The sequence below is a fragment of the Bos indicus x Bos taurus genome, chromosome 29 (assembly GCF_003369695.1).
Source record: "Bos indicus x Bos taurus breed Angus x Brahman F1 hybrid chromosome 29, Bos_hybrid_MaternalHap_v2.0, whole genome shotgun sequence".
Classification (NCBI taxonomy): domain Eukaryota; kingdom Metazoa; phylum Chordata; class Mammalia; order Artiodactyla; family Bovidae; genus Bos; species Bos indicus x Bos taurus.
In genome coordinates, this window is record NC_040104.1 from 21232352 (window position 1) to 21248572 (window position 16221).

The window sequence follows — 16221 nt, forward strand, 5'->3', positions numbered from 1 at the left end:
TAGGGATTCAAGTTGGTGCGACCACTATGGAGAACAGTATGGAGGTTCCTCAGAAAACTAAAAAGAGAATTACCATATGATCCAGCGATCCCAGTCCTGCACAAAACCGTAATTCAAAAAGATACACGCACCCCTATATTCACAGCAGCACTACTTACAATAGCCAAGACATGGAAGCGAACTAAATGTCCACCAACAGATGAATGAATAAGAAGATGCGGTACATATATACACTAGAATATTACTCAGTCATTAAAAAAGCACAAAACCATGCATTTGCAGCAATATGGATGCAGCTAGAGATTGTCATACTAAGTAAAGTAAGTCAGAAAGAGACATATATGGGACTGATGCAAGTAATATGAACCCTTGTTTTTTTTTTTAAAAAAAAAAGATCGTTAGGACATAGATCTTCCCCAAACAAACCAAATTGGCTTGGGAAATTTGCTTTTTTTCTTTGTGCCTTGTATTTTTTTTTTCTTTTCAACCTTAACCTCTCCTGCTATCAATCCCTGGCCGGGGAACTGAGATCCCACATGCCGTGTGGCGTGGCCAAACAAATAAATTTTTAAAAAATTTTTAATACATTGAATAAATCACAACACTGAACATCGGGGCTAAAAGAGAGCACCTGAGGAATTGACTTCAGTCTGAACCCTGCATTTACAGATGGGAGCTGAGTCTTGGAGGTGGGAAGGGTCAGGCTCAAGGGCACACAGCTAAGAGGCAGCAGAAGCAGCACCACGTGGGTTCCTTCTGGGCCTGGGTGCTCAGGGTCAGGACACAGCTTCCTGTGTCCAGACAGCATCTCTTATAAAAGGGAACAAGGCTCCTGGGACGTCGTGGGGTCCATGGTCCACGGCCCCGCCTCCAGCCCATCCCAATGGTTCCCAAGCTGCTGTGCTCTAAGAGGGTATGTGGAAATTCTGTGCGCCTGTAACCGATGCCAACAGCTGCCTCTCGGGTTAATGACAGCCCATCGCTGCTCTTCAGATGAGCTTTCTCTGTCTCATGCTGCTCCCTACCCTGCCCCCAAAATGGTTCAGGGAGCACACATTCCAGTCCCGAAGACACAGCACCCCAAGACACAGAGGGAGACGCGGGGCTTAGCCCAGGCCCCTGGCCAGCCAGCAGCAGGGCCCTCCTGCTGGGACGACATGCAGGGTCCCAGCCTTCATGGGCTGCCCGATGGTCTCCCGTTTCCACCGACCCCCATGGCCACCGCCGAAGCCCACACTGTTCTTTCCCGTCCTGGTCAGACATCCGGCAGGCGGGGTGGATGGGCTCCTTCACAGGCACGCCCGCGCCAGTGTTTCCGGCAGCCCTTATCAGTGTGTTCTTGGCATCCAGAACTTGACTGAATGGATGGAGGATCCTCTCCCAGCCACTAATGAGCTCAGCGCAGGCTGGAACTGGGGCCACAGGCTGATAATCAAGAGGCGAAGGATTTATAGTGCCTTTGGAGTCACCCTGCCTCGGCCAGCCCCATTGTTTTTCATTAGAGCCCCATGCTGTCCAGGATAACCTTGGCGGGCTGCGTGTCCTGGGGAGAGTCGAGAGAGGCTGGGAGAATCATAGGCTGCCTGGCCGCCCCAGCTCAGGCCAGGAACAAAGTGGGAGAGCTAGGAACTTGTACCCCTCACCCAGCCCTGGGAAGAACAGTCAGCCTCTCCCATATAAGCCCCCATAAAAGTCCAGCACAGTTTCTGGAACGTTCATGATACTGGCAAGCTTCTCTTCAGCCGTGTTTCAGAATCAAGGCTACAACAGCTGCAGACAGCAGTGTGGAGGTTGAAAGTGTGTCCCAGCCCCTCTCTCTCCCAGCAGAGGTCCAGGAGAAACAGACAATGGAGGGAAGTCTGTCTTCCACCCCTGTCTGTCCTTCTGGCTTCTCTGTATTTCCAATCCTGGTCCAAAAGAAGATTGACTTCTTTCCAACCCAACAGGGTTCGAAGCCTGTGTGAACTTTGACAGGAGTTAGACGTGCTACCCAAGGCAGTTGCCACCAATACTCCCAGCCCGGAGCAGCCGTGTCCCTCTTAGACAGTCACATCAATGCCTATAACCTTCCAGATTAGCAGATGAGTTCTCAGGTCAATACCCAATGAGAGGACATGTAGTGAAAACACCTCCCACTGCCTGAGCCGTAGTGATGCTCAGTTAAGTGCAGGTGAATCCCACCTTCTTCCTCCAGACCTACTACATCCAGGGTATCTTCTCCTGAGCGATTCTGCACCCCTCTCCATCAACATATTTACAACTGAATTCACTAGCCCTGCAACCTGCTTCTTTCCCTGAGACAGAAGTGGCTCCCCCAGTTACCCATTCACCCCGTCCTGCAGCCCAGGGAGAGGGGGGACCTTTATGCCTCTGTGCTCCTCATCTCCCATCAAACTCAATAGCTTGCTAGCTCAGTGCCACCTCCAGTAGCTCCTAAATCCATTTTCAGCTTTAGCCTGATTCCTTATGAGCAGAATCCTTCAGATCAGTGTTCCTGCCTTCGGATTCTTCTCCTTTATCCATCTGACTCCCTGCTGCCACCGTGATCTTTCTCAAACTCAGATCTGAGCCTGTGGGTCAACACCAGGGATGGTTTCTTATCGGTGAAAACTTCTTAGTGTGCATTCGAGGGCCTGTGCAGCTGAACCTACTGTGTTCTGTTGGGCATCCTACACAGGCTCGCAGTGAGGGGGTTTCCTCAAGTGTCCTGTTCATTCTCACAGACAACCTGACGAGCATGGTTTCCATCCTATGGGGAAACTAAGGTTCGGAGTGACTAGGAAGTTTCCCCAGGGGTGCACAGCTGTGGCGACAGAGCCAGAGATCCAGGCTGGACCTTGTAGCATCCATCCTGTTATTCCCTGAACTTTACCTACGCCATCCACATCCCAGGAAACATTCCCTGCTTGCCCTCACCTTCTTACCCTTCCAGGCTATTTCTACAGCCAGCCCTGGGATCCCTGGTGGTCCAGTGGTTAAGAATCTACCTTCCATTGCAGGGGACGCAGTTTTGATCCCTAGTCAGAGAACTAAGATCCCACATGCCAGTAAGGGTGCATGCTGTAACAAAGAGCCAAATAAATAAATACGTATTAAAAAAAAAAAAAAAGGCCAGTCCTTCTGTGACTCTTTTCCCCAAAAGGAAAGATCTTTCTTCCTTGAGACTTTCTTTATTATTATATAAATTTCAGGTGTACAGCATAGTGATTCACAATTTTCAAAGGTTATACTCCATTTATAGTTATCAAAATATTAGTTACATAGCCTGTATTGTAGAATATATCCTTGTGGCTTATTTATTTTCTACAATCATTTGTACCTCTCAGTGCACTACCCCTCCCTGCTCCCTCCCCTCTTCCTGCACCTACTGGTAATCACTAGCCTGTTCTCTGTATCTTTGAGTCTATTTCCGCTTTGTTACATCCTTTGGGCTTTCTTTATACCTCATTTGGGGCACTTTGTACTTTAAGGGTTTTATTTATTTATTTATTTTTGTCTGCACCTTGCGCCACGTGGGATCTCAGTTCCCTGATCAGCAATTGAACCTGTGCCCCCTGCAATGGAAGTGCAGATTCTTAACCACTGGACCGCCAGGGAAATCCTGGGGCACCTCTTATTTTAGTTCCTGTGCATAGATTTGTCTCCTCCAGACGCTAAGCTCTTTGTCCTGGAAGATACCTCAGTCCCTCATCAGCATCCCCACACCTGGCCAGGGGTCTTGGAGGTTGTTGGGGTGGGACCGTCCCCTGCCTGTGGCCCATGGCACATCACGGGTACCGTTATACCCCGTATCAACCAGTTTTATTATTAGGGGGGTATAACATAACCCCATAAGCCCCAAGTGGGTCACAATAGGATGTTCCAGAAATTTCCCAAAGCTCATTCTACTGCATTAGGAGCTGGGCGTGTGCTGAGCCCCCAGAGAGCTGCAGAAGTCAAGGCTCAGGCTTCCAGGCACGACCGGAGCCATCCTGCCCTGGTCCCTTCCCACCCGACAGCCGCGCGCTGAGCCGGCTCCTGCCTCCCCTTCCCTTCTTCCATCTGTCTGCTTCTCAGAACCAGGGCAACTTCCCTTAATCTCATAAGAGGCAATTTGCGTGCTCTGGGCTGAGAGAAAGCTGGCGACAAATAGCCCCGGCACAAGTATTCTTCAACCTTCCCCAGTTGGTCACTAATAACAGAGCAGACGGTGACATCTGAGCCTTTTCTGCGTGGCTGGGCAGGCAGCTCCAGGAGACTGAAGCGGCAAAGGCAGGGCTCAGATGTTCACATCTCTCATCTGCGTGACTCATGGGAAGAAGCAGGTTCTAATCGGTCCAGTTTCAGGCTTGCAAAGCCTCCTTTCCCAGCTCTGGGACCCCCTTGTGGCTCCAGCTTTAACAGTCCCAGGCTCAGGAAAGGCTCACAAATAGTGATGAAAACTACAAAAATAAGTCGCCCAGAGAGAGGGGAAGAGGAGGGTGCGCACGCCCCACACCATCTCCTGACCACCTCCTACCTGACCTCTGAGCACAACAGAGCCAGGGGATACCAGGGCACATGTGGACATCAGCCCCCCTGCTCCGCACATCAGGCTCCAGTGCAGTTGGCTCTGAGCCTGTCTCTCCTGTTACACTAGCTAACCCCACACCCCTGCTCTCTGAACTAGTCCACACTGACCCCCACAGAGGGCTGCCTCTCACACCACCGTGGGACCACCTGACCACCAGATCGGTGACTGGGGAGAGACACAAACACGTGTGCCTGTAGGCGTAGCAACAGACTTAGGACACCGGCATGCCAGTTTGTCCCCAGAAGGTCAGGGCTGAGAGTTATGGCTGGCAGGGTTGGGTGAACACCCTCCTCAGAGTCTGGCATGGAGGACCCCGGGCACCATGGGCACAGGGCCACGGGGCCCTCTTCCCACCTGTTCCCTGCCCCCTCGCCACACACACACAGAGTCAGAGGGAGGCAACAGCGCCGGGAGCCCCTGGGACCTTAAAGACTGTCCAGACCCACAGCAACCCTGACAGCAGAGAGAAGCCTCGGCCTTCTCAGCCTGTATTTCAGTCCCAGGAAAAATTCCACCCCCCAAAATTCTAAACCAGAGGCTTTCAAATATTCTAAAAGAGTAAGAAGTGTTTATTTGAGCAAAATTGTGAGTGGTTGACAAGGAATAGAAGCAGAAAAGGTCTGGCTAGAGAACAGGTGGGGCCTGGAAGCCAACCGACTCAACCCCACCAACATACATGCACACACACACATGCACACACGTGCACATACACACTTGTGCACACACACACACGCACACCCTGAGGTAGCCAGGTCCCCGGAACACTGATGTAAAGACATCACTCTTGGTGGGTTGGTCCTCCCAACCTCAGCCAGCAGAGTGCCTCTCCCCCTCCCCAGGAGGTAGTTGGGAATTGAGAGGTGACCTCGGATCAGGGGCCAGAGGTGTGTGAGCTCATAGGCAGTCATGGAGTCTTCAGCATTTTAAATGTTCTGCTGGAAGACAGTGGGGACCTCCCAGAGCCAGATGGTGATGGCTTGCTCCGTGTTAATGTGACCTGCGGCGAGTCCCCAAAACAGAGACTGCAGTGAGGGGCCATGTGGTCAGGGCTGAGAGGGACGGCCCCTTTGGGGAGCCTGATGGACTGGTAGAGATGAGGGAGTGAGGGGGTAGTGGAAGGGAGTGTTGAGAACAGTCTGGAGAAGTCATGAGAGATGCTGGGCAGCGAGCAGAGGGCAGGGGGCAGCCGGCTGCAGGAGAGGGCAGCAGGGCTGGGGGAGGGGCGGCTCTGAGCTGGGCTGGTACAAGGGGTGAGGGGGCCCCGGGGGCTTCTCCCAGTGCCTCCCCCACCTCGGGCCAGGCAGCAGCTGCACCTGTCCCTCCCGGCACTGAGGAGTTGAGAGTCCTGCCACCACCTGCCGCCACCTCATCCTTTCTCCCCGCCTCGACAGCCCCCGCCTTCATCCCCACTTGGACTCAGAGCACAAGGAACTCACACGTGGCTCGAAGCCTGGGGCTCCCCAGAGCCCTCCCTGCTCTTCATCCTTCCCTCCGGCGACAGCCCCCGCTTCCTGAGGTTTGGAGAGAAGGCTCCCAAAGCCCCCACCTGCTCAGACTTCCTCCTCCGCTCCCACCCCTGGCCTGCTGAGCTGGGGGTTCTGTGAGAGCCAGACCCTAATCCTGACTCAGTGAACCTTGGAGGGTCACAGCCCTTTCTGGGCTCAGTGTGGAGACACAGGCTCCCCCTCCCCGCCCCGCCTCAGTGTGGTAGAGTCACAGAGTTGGTGAGGTGCTGTCTTGGCACGGGCAGGTCACAGCAGCCTAGGCATGCCAGGAGACACATGGGCCGGGGACAGTGACCTCAGGGGCTCTGAAATGACCCTGGAGGGCCTCTCCCTTCCTGGGATGGGACCATCCTCCAGGGAGGGGGATAGGAAAGATGGCCTGCAGCCACCACCAGGACCACACCCCATCCTCCCCCCAACCCCTCAAATGCAGGAGAGTTCCACGTGGGTTTCCTCCCTGGCCCTCTCCTTTGAAGTTTCTCGAGACTTTTCAGTTCTAGTCAAGAGCAGGGGAAGGGGGTCTCAGGCGGGTCTGTGTGTCTCTGGGGGGCTGAAGACTGTCTAGTAAAGGACCACAGGCTGCGGCTCTGACACAGGACTGCTGGCCTGGTTCCCCTTCTCCATCACTCAGTGCCCTGGGCTCCAAGCAACTGCATCTTCCCGTGGGTCTCATGGGGTACCCATTCCATAGGACTGCTGCTGCTGCTAAGTCACTTCAGTCATGTCCCACTCTGTGCGACCCCATAGACAGCAGCCCACCAGGCTCCCCCGTCCCTGGGATTCTCCAGGCAAGAACACTGGCATGGAGAGAATTCAAATAACCCCTGTAAACCTTTTAATTCATGTGGTTCATTCAATGAAAGTCAGCTATTTATTAATTCTATGAGAATGAAAATACTATTTATAATACTTATGGCAACCGACTCCAGTATTCTTGCCTGGAGAATCCCAGGGACGGGGGAGCCTGGTGGGCTGCCGTCCGTGGGGTCGCACAGAGTCGGACACGACTGAAGCGACTTAGCAGCTACATAATATTTATGTAATAATAGTATTATATTTTTAAAGATTTTCTGATGTGGACCATTGTTAAAGTCTTTATTGAATTTGTTACAGTGTTGCTTCTGTTTTATGTTTTGGTTTTTTGGCCCTGAGGCATGTGGGATCCTAGCTCCCTGATCGGGGATGGAACCGGTACCCCTTGCAGTGGAAGTGCAGGGTCTTAACCACTGGATCACCAGGAAAGGCCCAGTAATGGTGTTATATTAATAACTATAATATTAATTACATTAATATAATGTTGCTAATAAGTGATATTATATATGTAATAATATAACATGTTATGTATAATACTATATTATATGTAATAATATTGTAGATTATCAGTTCAGTTCAGTCGCTCAGTCGTGTCCGACTCTTTGCGACCCCATGAACCGCAGCACGCCAGGCCTCCCTGTCCATCACCAACTCCCGGAGTTCACTCAGACTCACGTCCATCGAGTCAGTGATGCCATCCAGCCATCTCATCCTCTGTCGTCCCCTTCTCCTCCTGCCCCCAATCCCTCCCAGCATCAGAGTCTTTTCCAATGAGTCAACTCTTCGCATGAGGTGGCCAAAGTACTGGAGTTTCAGCTTCAGCATCATTCCCTCCAAAGAAATCCCAGGGCTGATCACCTTCAGAATGGACTGATTGGATCTCCTTGCAGTCCAAGGGACTCTCAAGAGTCTTCTCCAACACCACAGTTCAAAAGCATCAATTCTTCGGCGCTCAGCCTTCTTCACAGTCCAACTCTCACATCCATACATGACCACAGGAAAAACCATAGCATTGACTAGACGGACCTTTGTTGGCAAAGTAATGTCTCTGCTTTAGAATATGCTATCTAGGTTGGTCATAACTTTCCTTCCAAGGAATAAGTGTCTTTTAATTTCATGGCTGCAGTCACCATCTGCAGTGATTTTGGAGCCCCAAAAAATAAAGTCTGACAATGTTTCCACTGTTTCCCTATCTATTTCCCAGGAAGTGATGGGACCGGATGCCATGATCTTCGTTTTCTGAATGTTGAGCTTTAAGCCAACTTTTTCACTCTCCACTTTCACTTTCATCAAGAGGCTTTTTAGTTCCTCTTCACTTTCTGCCATAAGGGTGGTGTCATCTGCATATCTGAGGTTATTGATATTTCTCCCAGCAGTCTTGATTCCAGCTTGTGTTTCTTCCAGCCCAGCATTTCTCATGATGTACTCTGCATCTAAGTTAAATAAGCAGGGTGACAATATACAGCCTTGACGTACTCCTTTTCCTATTTGGAACCAGTCTGATGTTCCATGTCCAGTTCTAACTGTTGCTTCCTGACCTGCATATAGGTTTCTCAAGAGGCAGGTCAGGTGGTCTGGTATTCCCATCTCTTTCAGAATTTTCCAGTTTATTGTGATCCACACAGTCAAAGGCTTTGGCATAGTCAATAAAGCATTATAGACTATATGTAGTATATAATGTTGTATGTTAATATATAATTAATAATATAATTATATTAATATAAAATAGCTATATAATATAATTATTAATATAACCATAATAATACATTATTAATATAATAATAACTGTATATTAACATATAATAACTCTTTGCGACCCTATGGACTGTATCCCTCCAGGCTCCTCTGTCCATGGGATTCTCCAGGCAAAAATATTGGAGTGGGCTGCCATTTCCTTCTCCAATATAGTAACAAGTTGTATAATAGTAAGTACTATGCTGTGCTTAGTCGCTCAGTCACGTCCAAGTCTTTGGGAGCCCTTGGACTGCAGCCCGCCAGAGTCCTCTGTCCATGGGATTCTCCAGGCAAGAATACTGGAGTGGGTTGCCATGCCCTCCTCCAGGGGATCTTTCTGACCCAGAGATTGAACAGACAGAGAAAGACAAATATCATATGATATCACTTATATGTGGAAGCTAAAAAAATAATACAAATCAGCTTATTTATAAAACAGAATTGTAGACATAAAAAACAAACTTATGGTTATCAAAGGGGGAAAGTGGGTGAGAGATAAATTAGGAGTTTGGGATTATATATATAATATATATATATGTGTGTGTGTGTGTGTATATATATATATATATATAATCCCAAACTCCTAATTTATATATATATATATATAAAATAGACCTGCTGTATAGCACAGGGAACTATATTCAGTATCTTGTTATAACCTATAATATAAAAGAACCTGGAAACGAGTATACACATATAAATATATAATGGAATCTCTTTTGCTGTACACGAAATGAACACAACATTGTAAATCAACTATATGCCAGTGTAAAAAAAAAAGTAACTAAATAAAAATAAAGCCTGAGAAGGGAGGTCACCTGAGCTGCCGGGCTCCACAGCAGGAGAAGGTCACTGGACAAGATGGGAAGCTGAGGCAGAAACCTGAGAGGGGGTTGAGCCCACAGTGAGAGCAGGACCCTGGTGGGTGCAGTACACGCTCTGCTTGGATCAGAGCTGCCAGACGAGGGGGCGGAGGCCACAGATGTGAGCACCTGGAGGGACAGACCAGGTCACATTCACCCCCTTCTTGCCAGACAAGGCAATTTCTCCCTCCTGGCGGGTCTCAATAAGTGTGTGATGAATAAACAAAGTGTCTCTAGGAGCTTCTTGCCTATGCAATATAATTCCCAGGAGGTTGTAGAAAATGATCATTTGCCTTTCACCTCTCTGGACTGGAAAGTCGCAAAGTGAAGGAACTGATAAGGAGATTCTTCAGACAAGAACCTCCCTCCTTGGTCTGCCCATCACATCTCCTGGGGCTCCTCAGCCTGAAGGGGAAGCCCCTGGGCCTGTCCCACTGGTCCATCCCTTCATATCCTCTCCATCTTCAACGCTGTAACCTTCATCTCCTCTAGAAGTGACGCCCAGCTTAGGTGCTACTTGAGAAAGTGTCTCATTGATTTGAAAGAGAAAATCATTCTTAGTGGCTTGAATTTAATCCGCAAAAATTAAAATTTTGCTGAGGACTTCCCTGGCAGTCCAGTGGTTAAGACAGCACACTTCCACTGCAGGGGTTACAAGTTCGATCCCTGGTCAGGGGAACTAAGATTCCACATGCCAGCCAGTACAGCCAGAATAAACATGATGAAAAGGCAAATTGTCAGAGTGCACCCTCCCCCCAAATAATTTACAAACCATGTCTTTTGGGGCAGCCTGTTGAGACTATTCCAGAGAAGGCAATGGCACCCCACTCCAGTACTCTTGCCTGGAAAATCCCATGGACAGAGGAGCCTGGTAGGCTGCAGTCCATGGGGTCGCTAAGAGTCGGACACGACTAAGTGACTTCACTTTCACTTTTCACTTTCACGCATTGGAGAGGGAAATGGCAACCCACTCCAGTGTTCTTGCCTGGAGAATCCCAGGGGTCGGGGAGCCTGGTGGGCTTCTGTCTATGGGGTTGCACAGAGTTGGACACGACTGAAGCAACTTAGCAGCAGCCGCAGCAGCAGTTAAGACTATCCTGGGTACCAATCTCCCTCCAGAAACATTCTTTCCGTGGAAAAGTTGAGGGGATCCAAACAGACAACATATGAGAGCCGAAAGCTCTCTCTGAAGCCTGCTGGAGTAGATCAGGGGACCCTAGTCCACTGGAGGCTCACTCCTGTTTCCTTCCTTTCAGGCTCCCTTCTGTCGGCCCTGCCCCAACTCCTGGCTCTGAGGCAGCCTCCAAGGAGTAGTGACCGCTCAGTGTCCACCTCCACACCAGCTTCCCGGGACCTTCCCCTCCCAGCCCCTCCAGCCCCGGTCTCCATGGTGACAGCCCTTCTCCCTGGGGCACCGCCACCCCCGCCATCCTCAAGCTTCTCACCCTCGCCCTGGCCCACACCTCCACCTGGGATGCCCCCTGTACCCCAGCTTTCCAGATCCCCCCGCCGATACCAAGAGGAAGCAAGCGGGTGCTCCCGCCACAGGCCCCCCTGTTCACGGGCAGTCCTGGGGCTCAGGCTCTGCTGCGGAGGGCTTGTTCATCTCAACCCCCACCCCCACCCCTGGCTCCCAGTTGACAACCTGATAATTCTCTCTGATCACACAATCTCTGGCAGCTATGGTGGCTGTCTTGCCACTGTCCTTCTTGCAAGAAAGGTTTTGAGATAAAAGAATGTGCTGCGAAATCATCATTAGAGCCTTGGAGAAGGGGCCTGGGAGAGGACTGGTCTGCCGCCCACGCAGCCTCTCCGTCATCCCAGCTCCTCCCTCTCCCCTTCCTCCCCCTCTTATCTCTGCCGTCTTCCCTGTCTCTCTCTTCCTCTCCACTCCTTCTCTCCCTTTCTCCCCATCCCCTCACCCTCTGGCTCCTTCTCCACTCTTTCCCTCCCTGTCTCCTCTCATCTTTTCCCTCCTTCTCTCTCTCTTGTTTTGGTGCCAGAAGCAGTCTAATTACAACAGAGAACTTGAAGAGACAGAAAAAGAAAAAAAAAAAAACACCCCACCACGCAGAGCTGATGAAAATGTCCTATGAAATCTAATTTGTAAAGCTCAAATCAGAATAAAAAGTGTTACTCCCACAATTCAGGGCCAATTTGATTTTTAATGAGATTCCTCAGAGACCCAGCCAAGATCTCATCAAGTTGAAAACCTACCACCTTCCTGCCTTCCACACACTCTCTCTGCCATGTGGACCTCTGTCTCTCCCCCGCTGCCATCCCCACTGCCCCTCGGGGACATTCCTCAGTGGCTCCCTTCTCAGGGCCATCTCTTGCTGAGATCTTGGCCCCAGTCTGGAGCTCTGTGTCCCCAGGATGGGCAGCAGACAGTGTCCGCGACCTCTGTGGCCACCCCAACTCTCTCCCGGTGGAGAAACATCCTGCCCACCAGGTCCTGTTTTCCTCGGCTGTGTATCTGTGTCCGCAGAGTAGGGTGTGGGAAAAAAATACAAACTTAGAAGTCACGACCCTCAGATCAAACCCCATTCATTAGCTGTGTGAACTTGGGCAGGTTACTTTGCCTCTCTGATCTGGGTTTCTTTGGTGTAAAATGGGAGCTGTTCTGCTCTGAACGGTAATCAGTCAGTTACAGGAGGGACTGCATGTGAAGCCCAGATGGCGCTGTGGGCCAGGAGCTCAGTGGACATCAAGGTCCCAAGTCCCGTTGTCCGTTCAGCTGTGGCTTCCCAGGAAACGTAGGTCACAAGACACCCTCTTCTTCGGCAATCCCTCCAGGTCCAGGCATAGAGATCCACTCGCTGTAGAGGAGAACACAGTCCTTAGAGCCAGAGTCTTGGATTCACAGCCCAGGTCCTGCCGCTAGAGCCTCCCTGGACAATTTAGAAACCCCCAAGCCTCCGTGTGCTGAGTCCCTGTGACACGGGGTTGATGAGGCTCCACACGGGTGTTGTGGGCACGTGACAGCCACGGGAAGGTACACAGGGCACTTGTGAGTAACTAATATGCGAGGCTTCTGTTAATATTTTTCCCTTCCTTGGGCCTCATGTCCTCATCTGGAAAATGGGGATAAAAATAGCACCGACCTCATAGGTTGTTATGAAGATGAACATACTAACAAGCTGATATTCTTAAATCTCAGAACAATGCCTGGCGAATTGTACCCACTGTGGGTGTGTCTGTTTACCTTAGTCATGAGCTGGCTAAGGTAGATGATTCAGGGAGGAGTGTGTGGGAGGGGTGGGGTCACACTGATGGTCTGCTTCCAAGTGACAGTGAGGCTGGAGTAGGGTCTGCTGCAGAAAAGAAAGGGACAGGAGGATGGGTGGAGACAGTGACCTGCTCCCTCAGCCACATCATCTGCCACACTCCACCTGGACCCACTGAGTGCCCCAGAACTACACCTGAGCCCGCCATGTGCCAGGGGCCCACAATGTGCCCCTGTACTCCACCTGGACCCACTGTGTGCCCCTGTACTCCACCCAGACCCACTGTGTGCCCCTGAACTCCACCTGGCCCACTGTGTGCCCCAGAACTCCACCTAGGCCCACTGTGTGCCCCTGAACTCCACCCGGACCCACTGTGTGCTCCTGTACTCCACCCAGACCCTCTGTGTGCCCCTGAACTCCACCCGGGCCCACTGTGTGCCCCTGTACTCCACCCGGACCCACTGTGTGCCCCTGTACTCCACCCGGACCCACTGTGTGCCCCTGAACTCCACCCGGGCCCACTGTGTGCCCCTGTACTCCACCCGGGCCCACTGTGTGCCCCTGTACTCCACCCGGACCCACTGTGTGCCCCTGTACTCCACCCGGACCCACTGTGTGCCCCTGTACTCCACCCGGACCCACTGTGTGCTCCTGTACTCCACCCGGACCCACTGTGTGCCCCTGAACTCCACCCGGGCCCACTGTGTGCCCCTGTACTCCACCCGGACCCACTGTGTGCCCCTGTACTCCACCTGGACCCACTGTGTACCCTGAACTCCACCCGGACCCACTGTGTGCCCCTGAGCTACACCCGGGCCCACTGTGTGACCTCAGGCATGTCACTCCTTTCCTAGGAGCCTGTGGGTAATAACAGCTAACTAGCATTGCAGTTAATCCTCCATGAATAGCTCTGTTCTTTTTGTCCTGTAGGGCCTGGCTCCTTGGGGTGCTGGTCCTAGTCCCATCCTGGAAGCCACTAAAAGGATGATATTATTCCTTGGGTTCCCAGGTTTACTCATGGCTCTCCCCTCTCCTCCATGTCCACGGCCCTCTTGAAGCACACCCCCAGAGTGCTTCCAGCTGGAGGTCTGTCTCCTGCCTCTGCCCCCTTGTGGAAGTAAGTGCCAAGGAGTGTCGTCAGGTGGAAAGGGGAATAGGGTGTCCCATGGCCTGTTTGGGGCTGGAGGATGGCGAGTCCACAGCGTGAGTGCACTGGGGGTTGATGCGCAGGGAGCCTGCAGCTGTGGCCAGCTCCTGTGAGCAGGCGATGCAGCTGGGGGCAGTGAGGAAGCTGCTGCTGGGCCCCAGCGGGAAGGGAGGTACTCTGGGGGGCTCTTGTCTCCTGGACCAGCCTGCTCTCCACTTCCATAGATCAAGCAGAAACCCTTTTGGCAAGTAACTGACCGTCGTGCTTGTTTCCTTCCTAGGTCAAGTGTACTCCTTCAGCCAGCAGCCCCAGGATCAGGCTGTGGTGTCGGGGCAGCCGGTGACACTGCTGTGCGCCATCCCTGAATACGATGGTTTCGTTCTGTGGATCAAGGATGGCTTGGCTCTGGGCGTGGGCAGGGACCTCTCGAGTGAGTACCCCCAGGCCTCCCTAGGAAGGCCTGGAACCCACCCCTGCCCTACCCACCCACCCACCCTCCTAGGGAACCCCATCTTCATGGCATTTGGGAGGATTAAGTCTCAGCTTTCATTGTAGATTCCATGAGCAGAGTCAGGCAAGGCAGGCCCTGGTCCAGGATGCACAGGACTTTGAGGGCCCCTCTGACTTCCGGTGGTGAATTACAAGTAAACCCTCCATTCTGGCTGTCAGAGCTAAACCTAACACAATGTTGGCTTGTCGGGTCCATTCCAAAGTCAAACACGTCTCATGTAAAGTCAGATTTCCAGAAGTAAAGCCTTCGTCTTTCTTGAACCCAAAAGTATTCCCCACTTAAGACACAACCTGGTTCTTCCCTTCTTCCATCCATTGTTGTTTGTTGCTGTGTTTTTAATTGCTAAGTCGTGTCCGACTCCTGTGCCATCCCCATAGCCTATAGCCCACCAGGCTCCTCTGTCCATGGGATTCTCCAGGCAAGAATACTGGAGTGGGTGCCATTTCCTTCTCCAGGGGATCTTCCCAACACAGAGGTCGCACCCACATCTCTTGCATTGGCGGGCAGATTCTTTTGCACTGAGTCACCTTGGAAGCCCCCTTCTATCCGTTAAAGGGAACCAAGTAGATTCAAAATGCAAAGAAAGCTGGTAGGGCTTAGAGGTCACCATGCAATGGGGAGAAAAGAAAACAAGTGTTTGAAATAAATTCCAGGCCCTGTTCAGCCCACCCAGGCTGGTATTCCGCAAAGATGCACTGGTGGGCTCTGGTGCCTATTGACGACTGGTGTCTGAGCTGCCTGGTTGGCACCATGCCCTGTCACCTGTTAAGGATTGTAAATGTCAGCCCTTACGCCCATACAGATGTCTTTCCAACCCATCCTCTCCCCTGGGAGAAAAAAGACTGAAATCATCTTGGTCACTCACCCATCAGTCACTGCAATTCTCCCCTGGTGAGGGTCAGCATGCAGCCATTTACTAAGCTTAGCATGAACTGTACAATGCAGAACACAGGATGTGAGTGTCCCTGCCATCAAGGAATGTCTGGGGATGGAGAAGGAGAGAAAAATATGTATTCAACTGAGAAGTGGCTTTGCCTCTCTCCTGGTGTACAGCTGCAAGAAAATAAAAATCGAAGTGCACTTGGGAACAGGATGGTTGGGAAATTAATATTTTAAAATGTGAGTTATGTCTTGCCAGAAATGTATATTGAAACATTATAGCAATGGTCAATAGCATCCCGAGGTTTGAGTGCTACAGCCCAGCTGAGCATGGATAAAATACACAATCACATCTCCAAAATATACTGTGCTGCCATAAAATTTAAGTATTATGGGAACCAGCCAATTTCAGGGACTCTGAACTCCCTTACCCGAGAGGAACTGGGGAAACGACACGATCTTCCCGAACCAGAAGGGTTCACACTTCACGTGGCTCTGAGCAGGCTCAGCACCACTGCTGGGTAAGAAGGCTCTCTGGGTTCCTGGTCCGTTGTTTTCAGCTTCAGTCAGGGACTGGGTTCTTGTTGGGTCAGTGGCCAAGAGGAGGCCCCAGGTCACTGCGGATGGTTCCTAGGGTGGTCATCGCCATACAGATAATTGACCCTCTGGCATCCACTTCCACAAATGACTTTCTGGGACCGGAGACTGGGTCTTGCTAAGTGCTGGAGGGCAGCAGGCTCTCATGGACTGGGGTCTGCTTCCTCTCCAACCTGACTCCATTAATAGAAAGAAGTCTGGCCCTCTCCTTGCAGAACCAGTGAACTCAAACTCTTAGTAACGTATTTTCTCTGGATTTGATCACTTGTCCCAAAATAGCATCATGACAGTGATGACAACTATATGCTTAATAAACATTGTTTGCTTGCCTGATAAGAAAGTGAGTGTAACAGTGCAGCAAGCACTAAATATTACTGGGCCCTGGGTTGTGGG

General features: G+C 51.3%; 1 protein-coding gene across 2 annotated transcripts in view; it reads left to right on the top strand.

Annotated features, from left to right (window-relative positions):
• KIRREL3 (kirre like nephrin family adhesion molecule 3) overlaps positions 1-16221 on the top strand; it is a 604188-nt gene that overhangs the window by 491712 nt on the left and 96255 nt on the right. For both annotated transcript variants that reach the window (XM_027531794.1, XM_027531795.1), the window contains exon 3: positions 14122-14271. In XM_027531794.1, coding sequence (XP_027387595.1) covers positions 14122-14271 — 150 coding nt within the window. The remainder of the gene's footprint in view (positions 1-14121; positions 14272-16221) is intronic.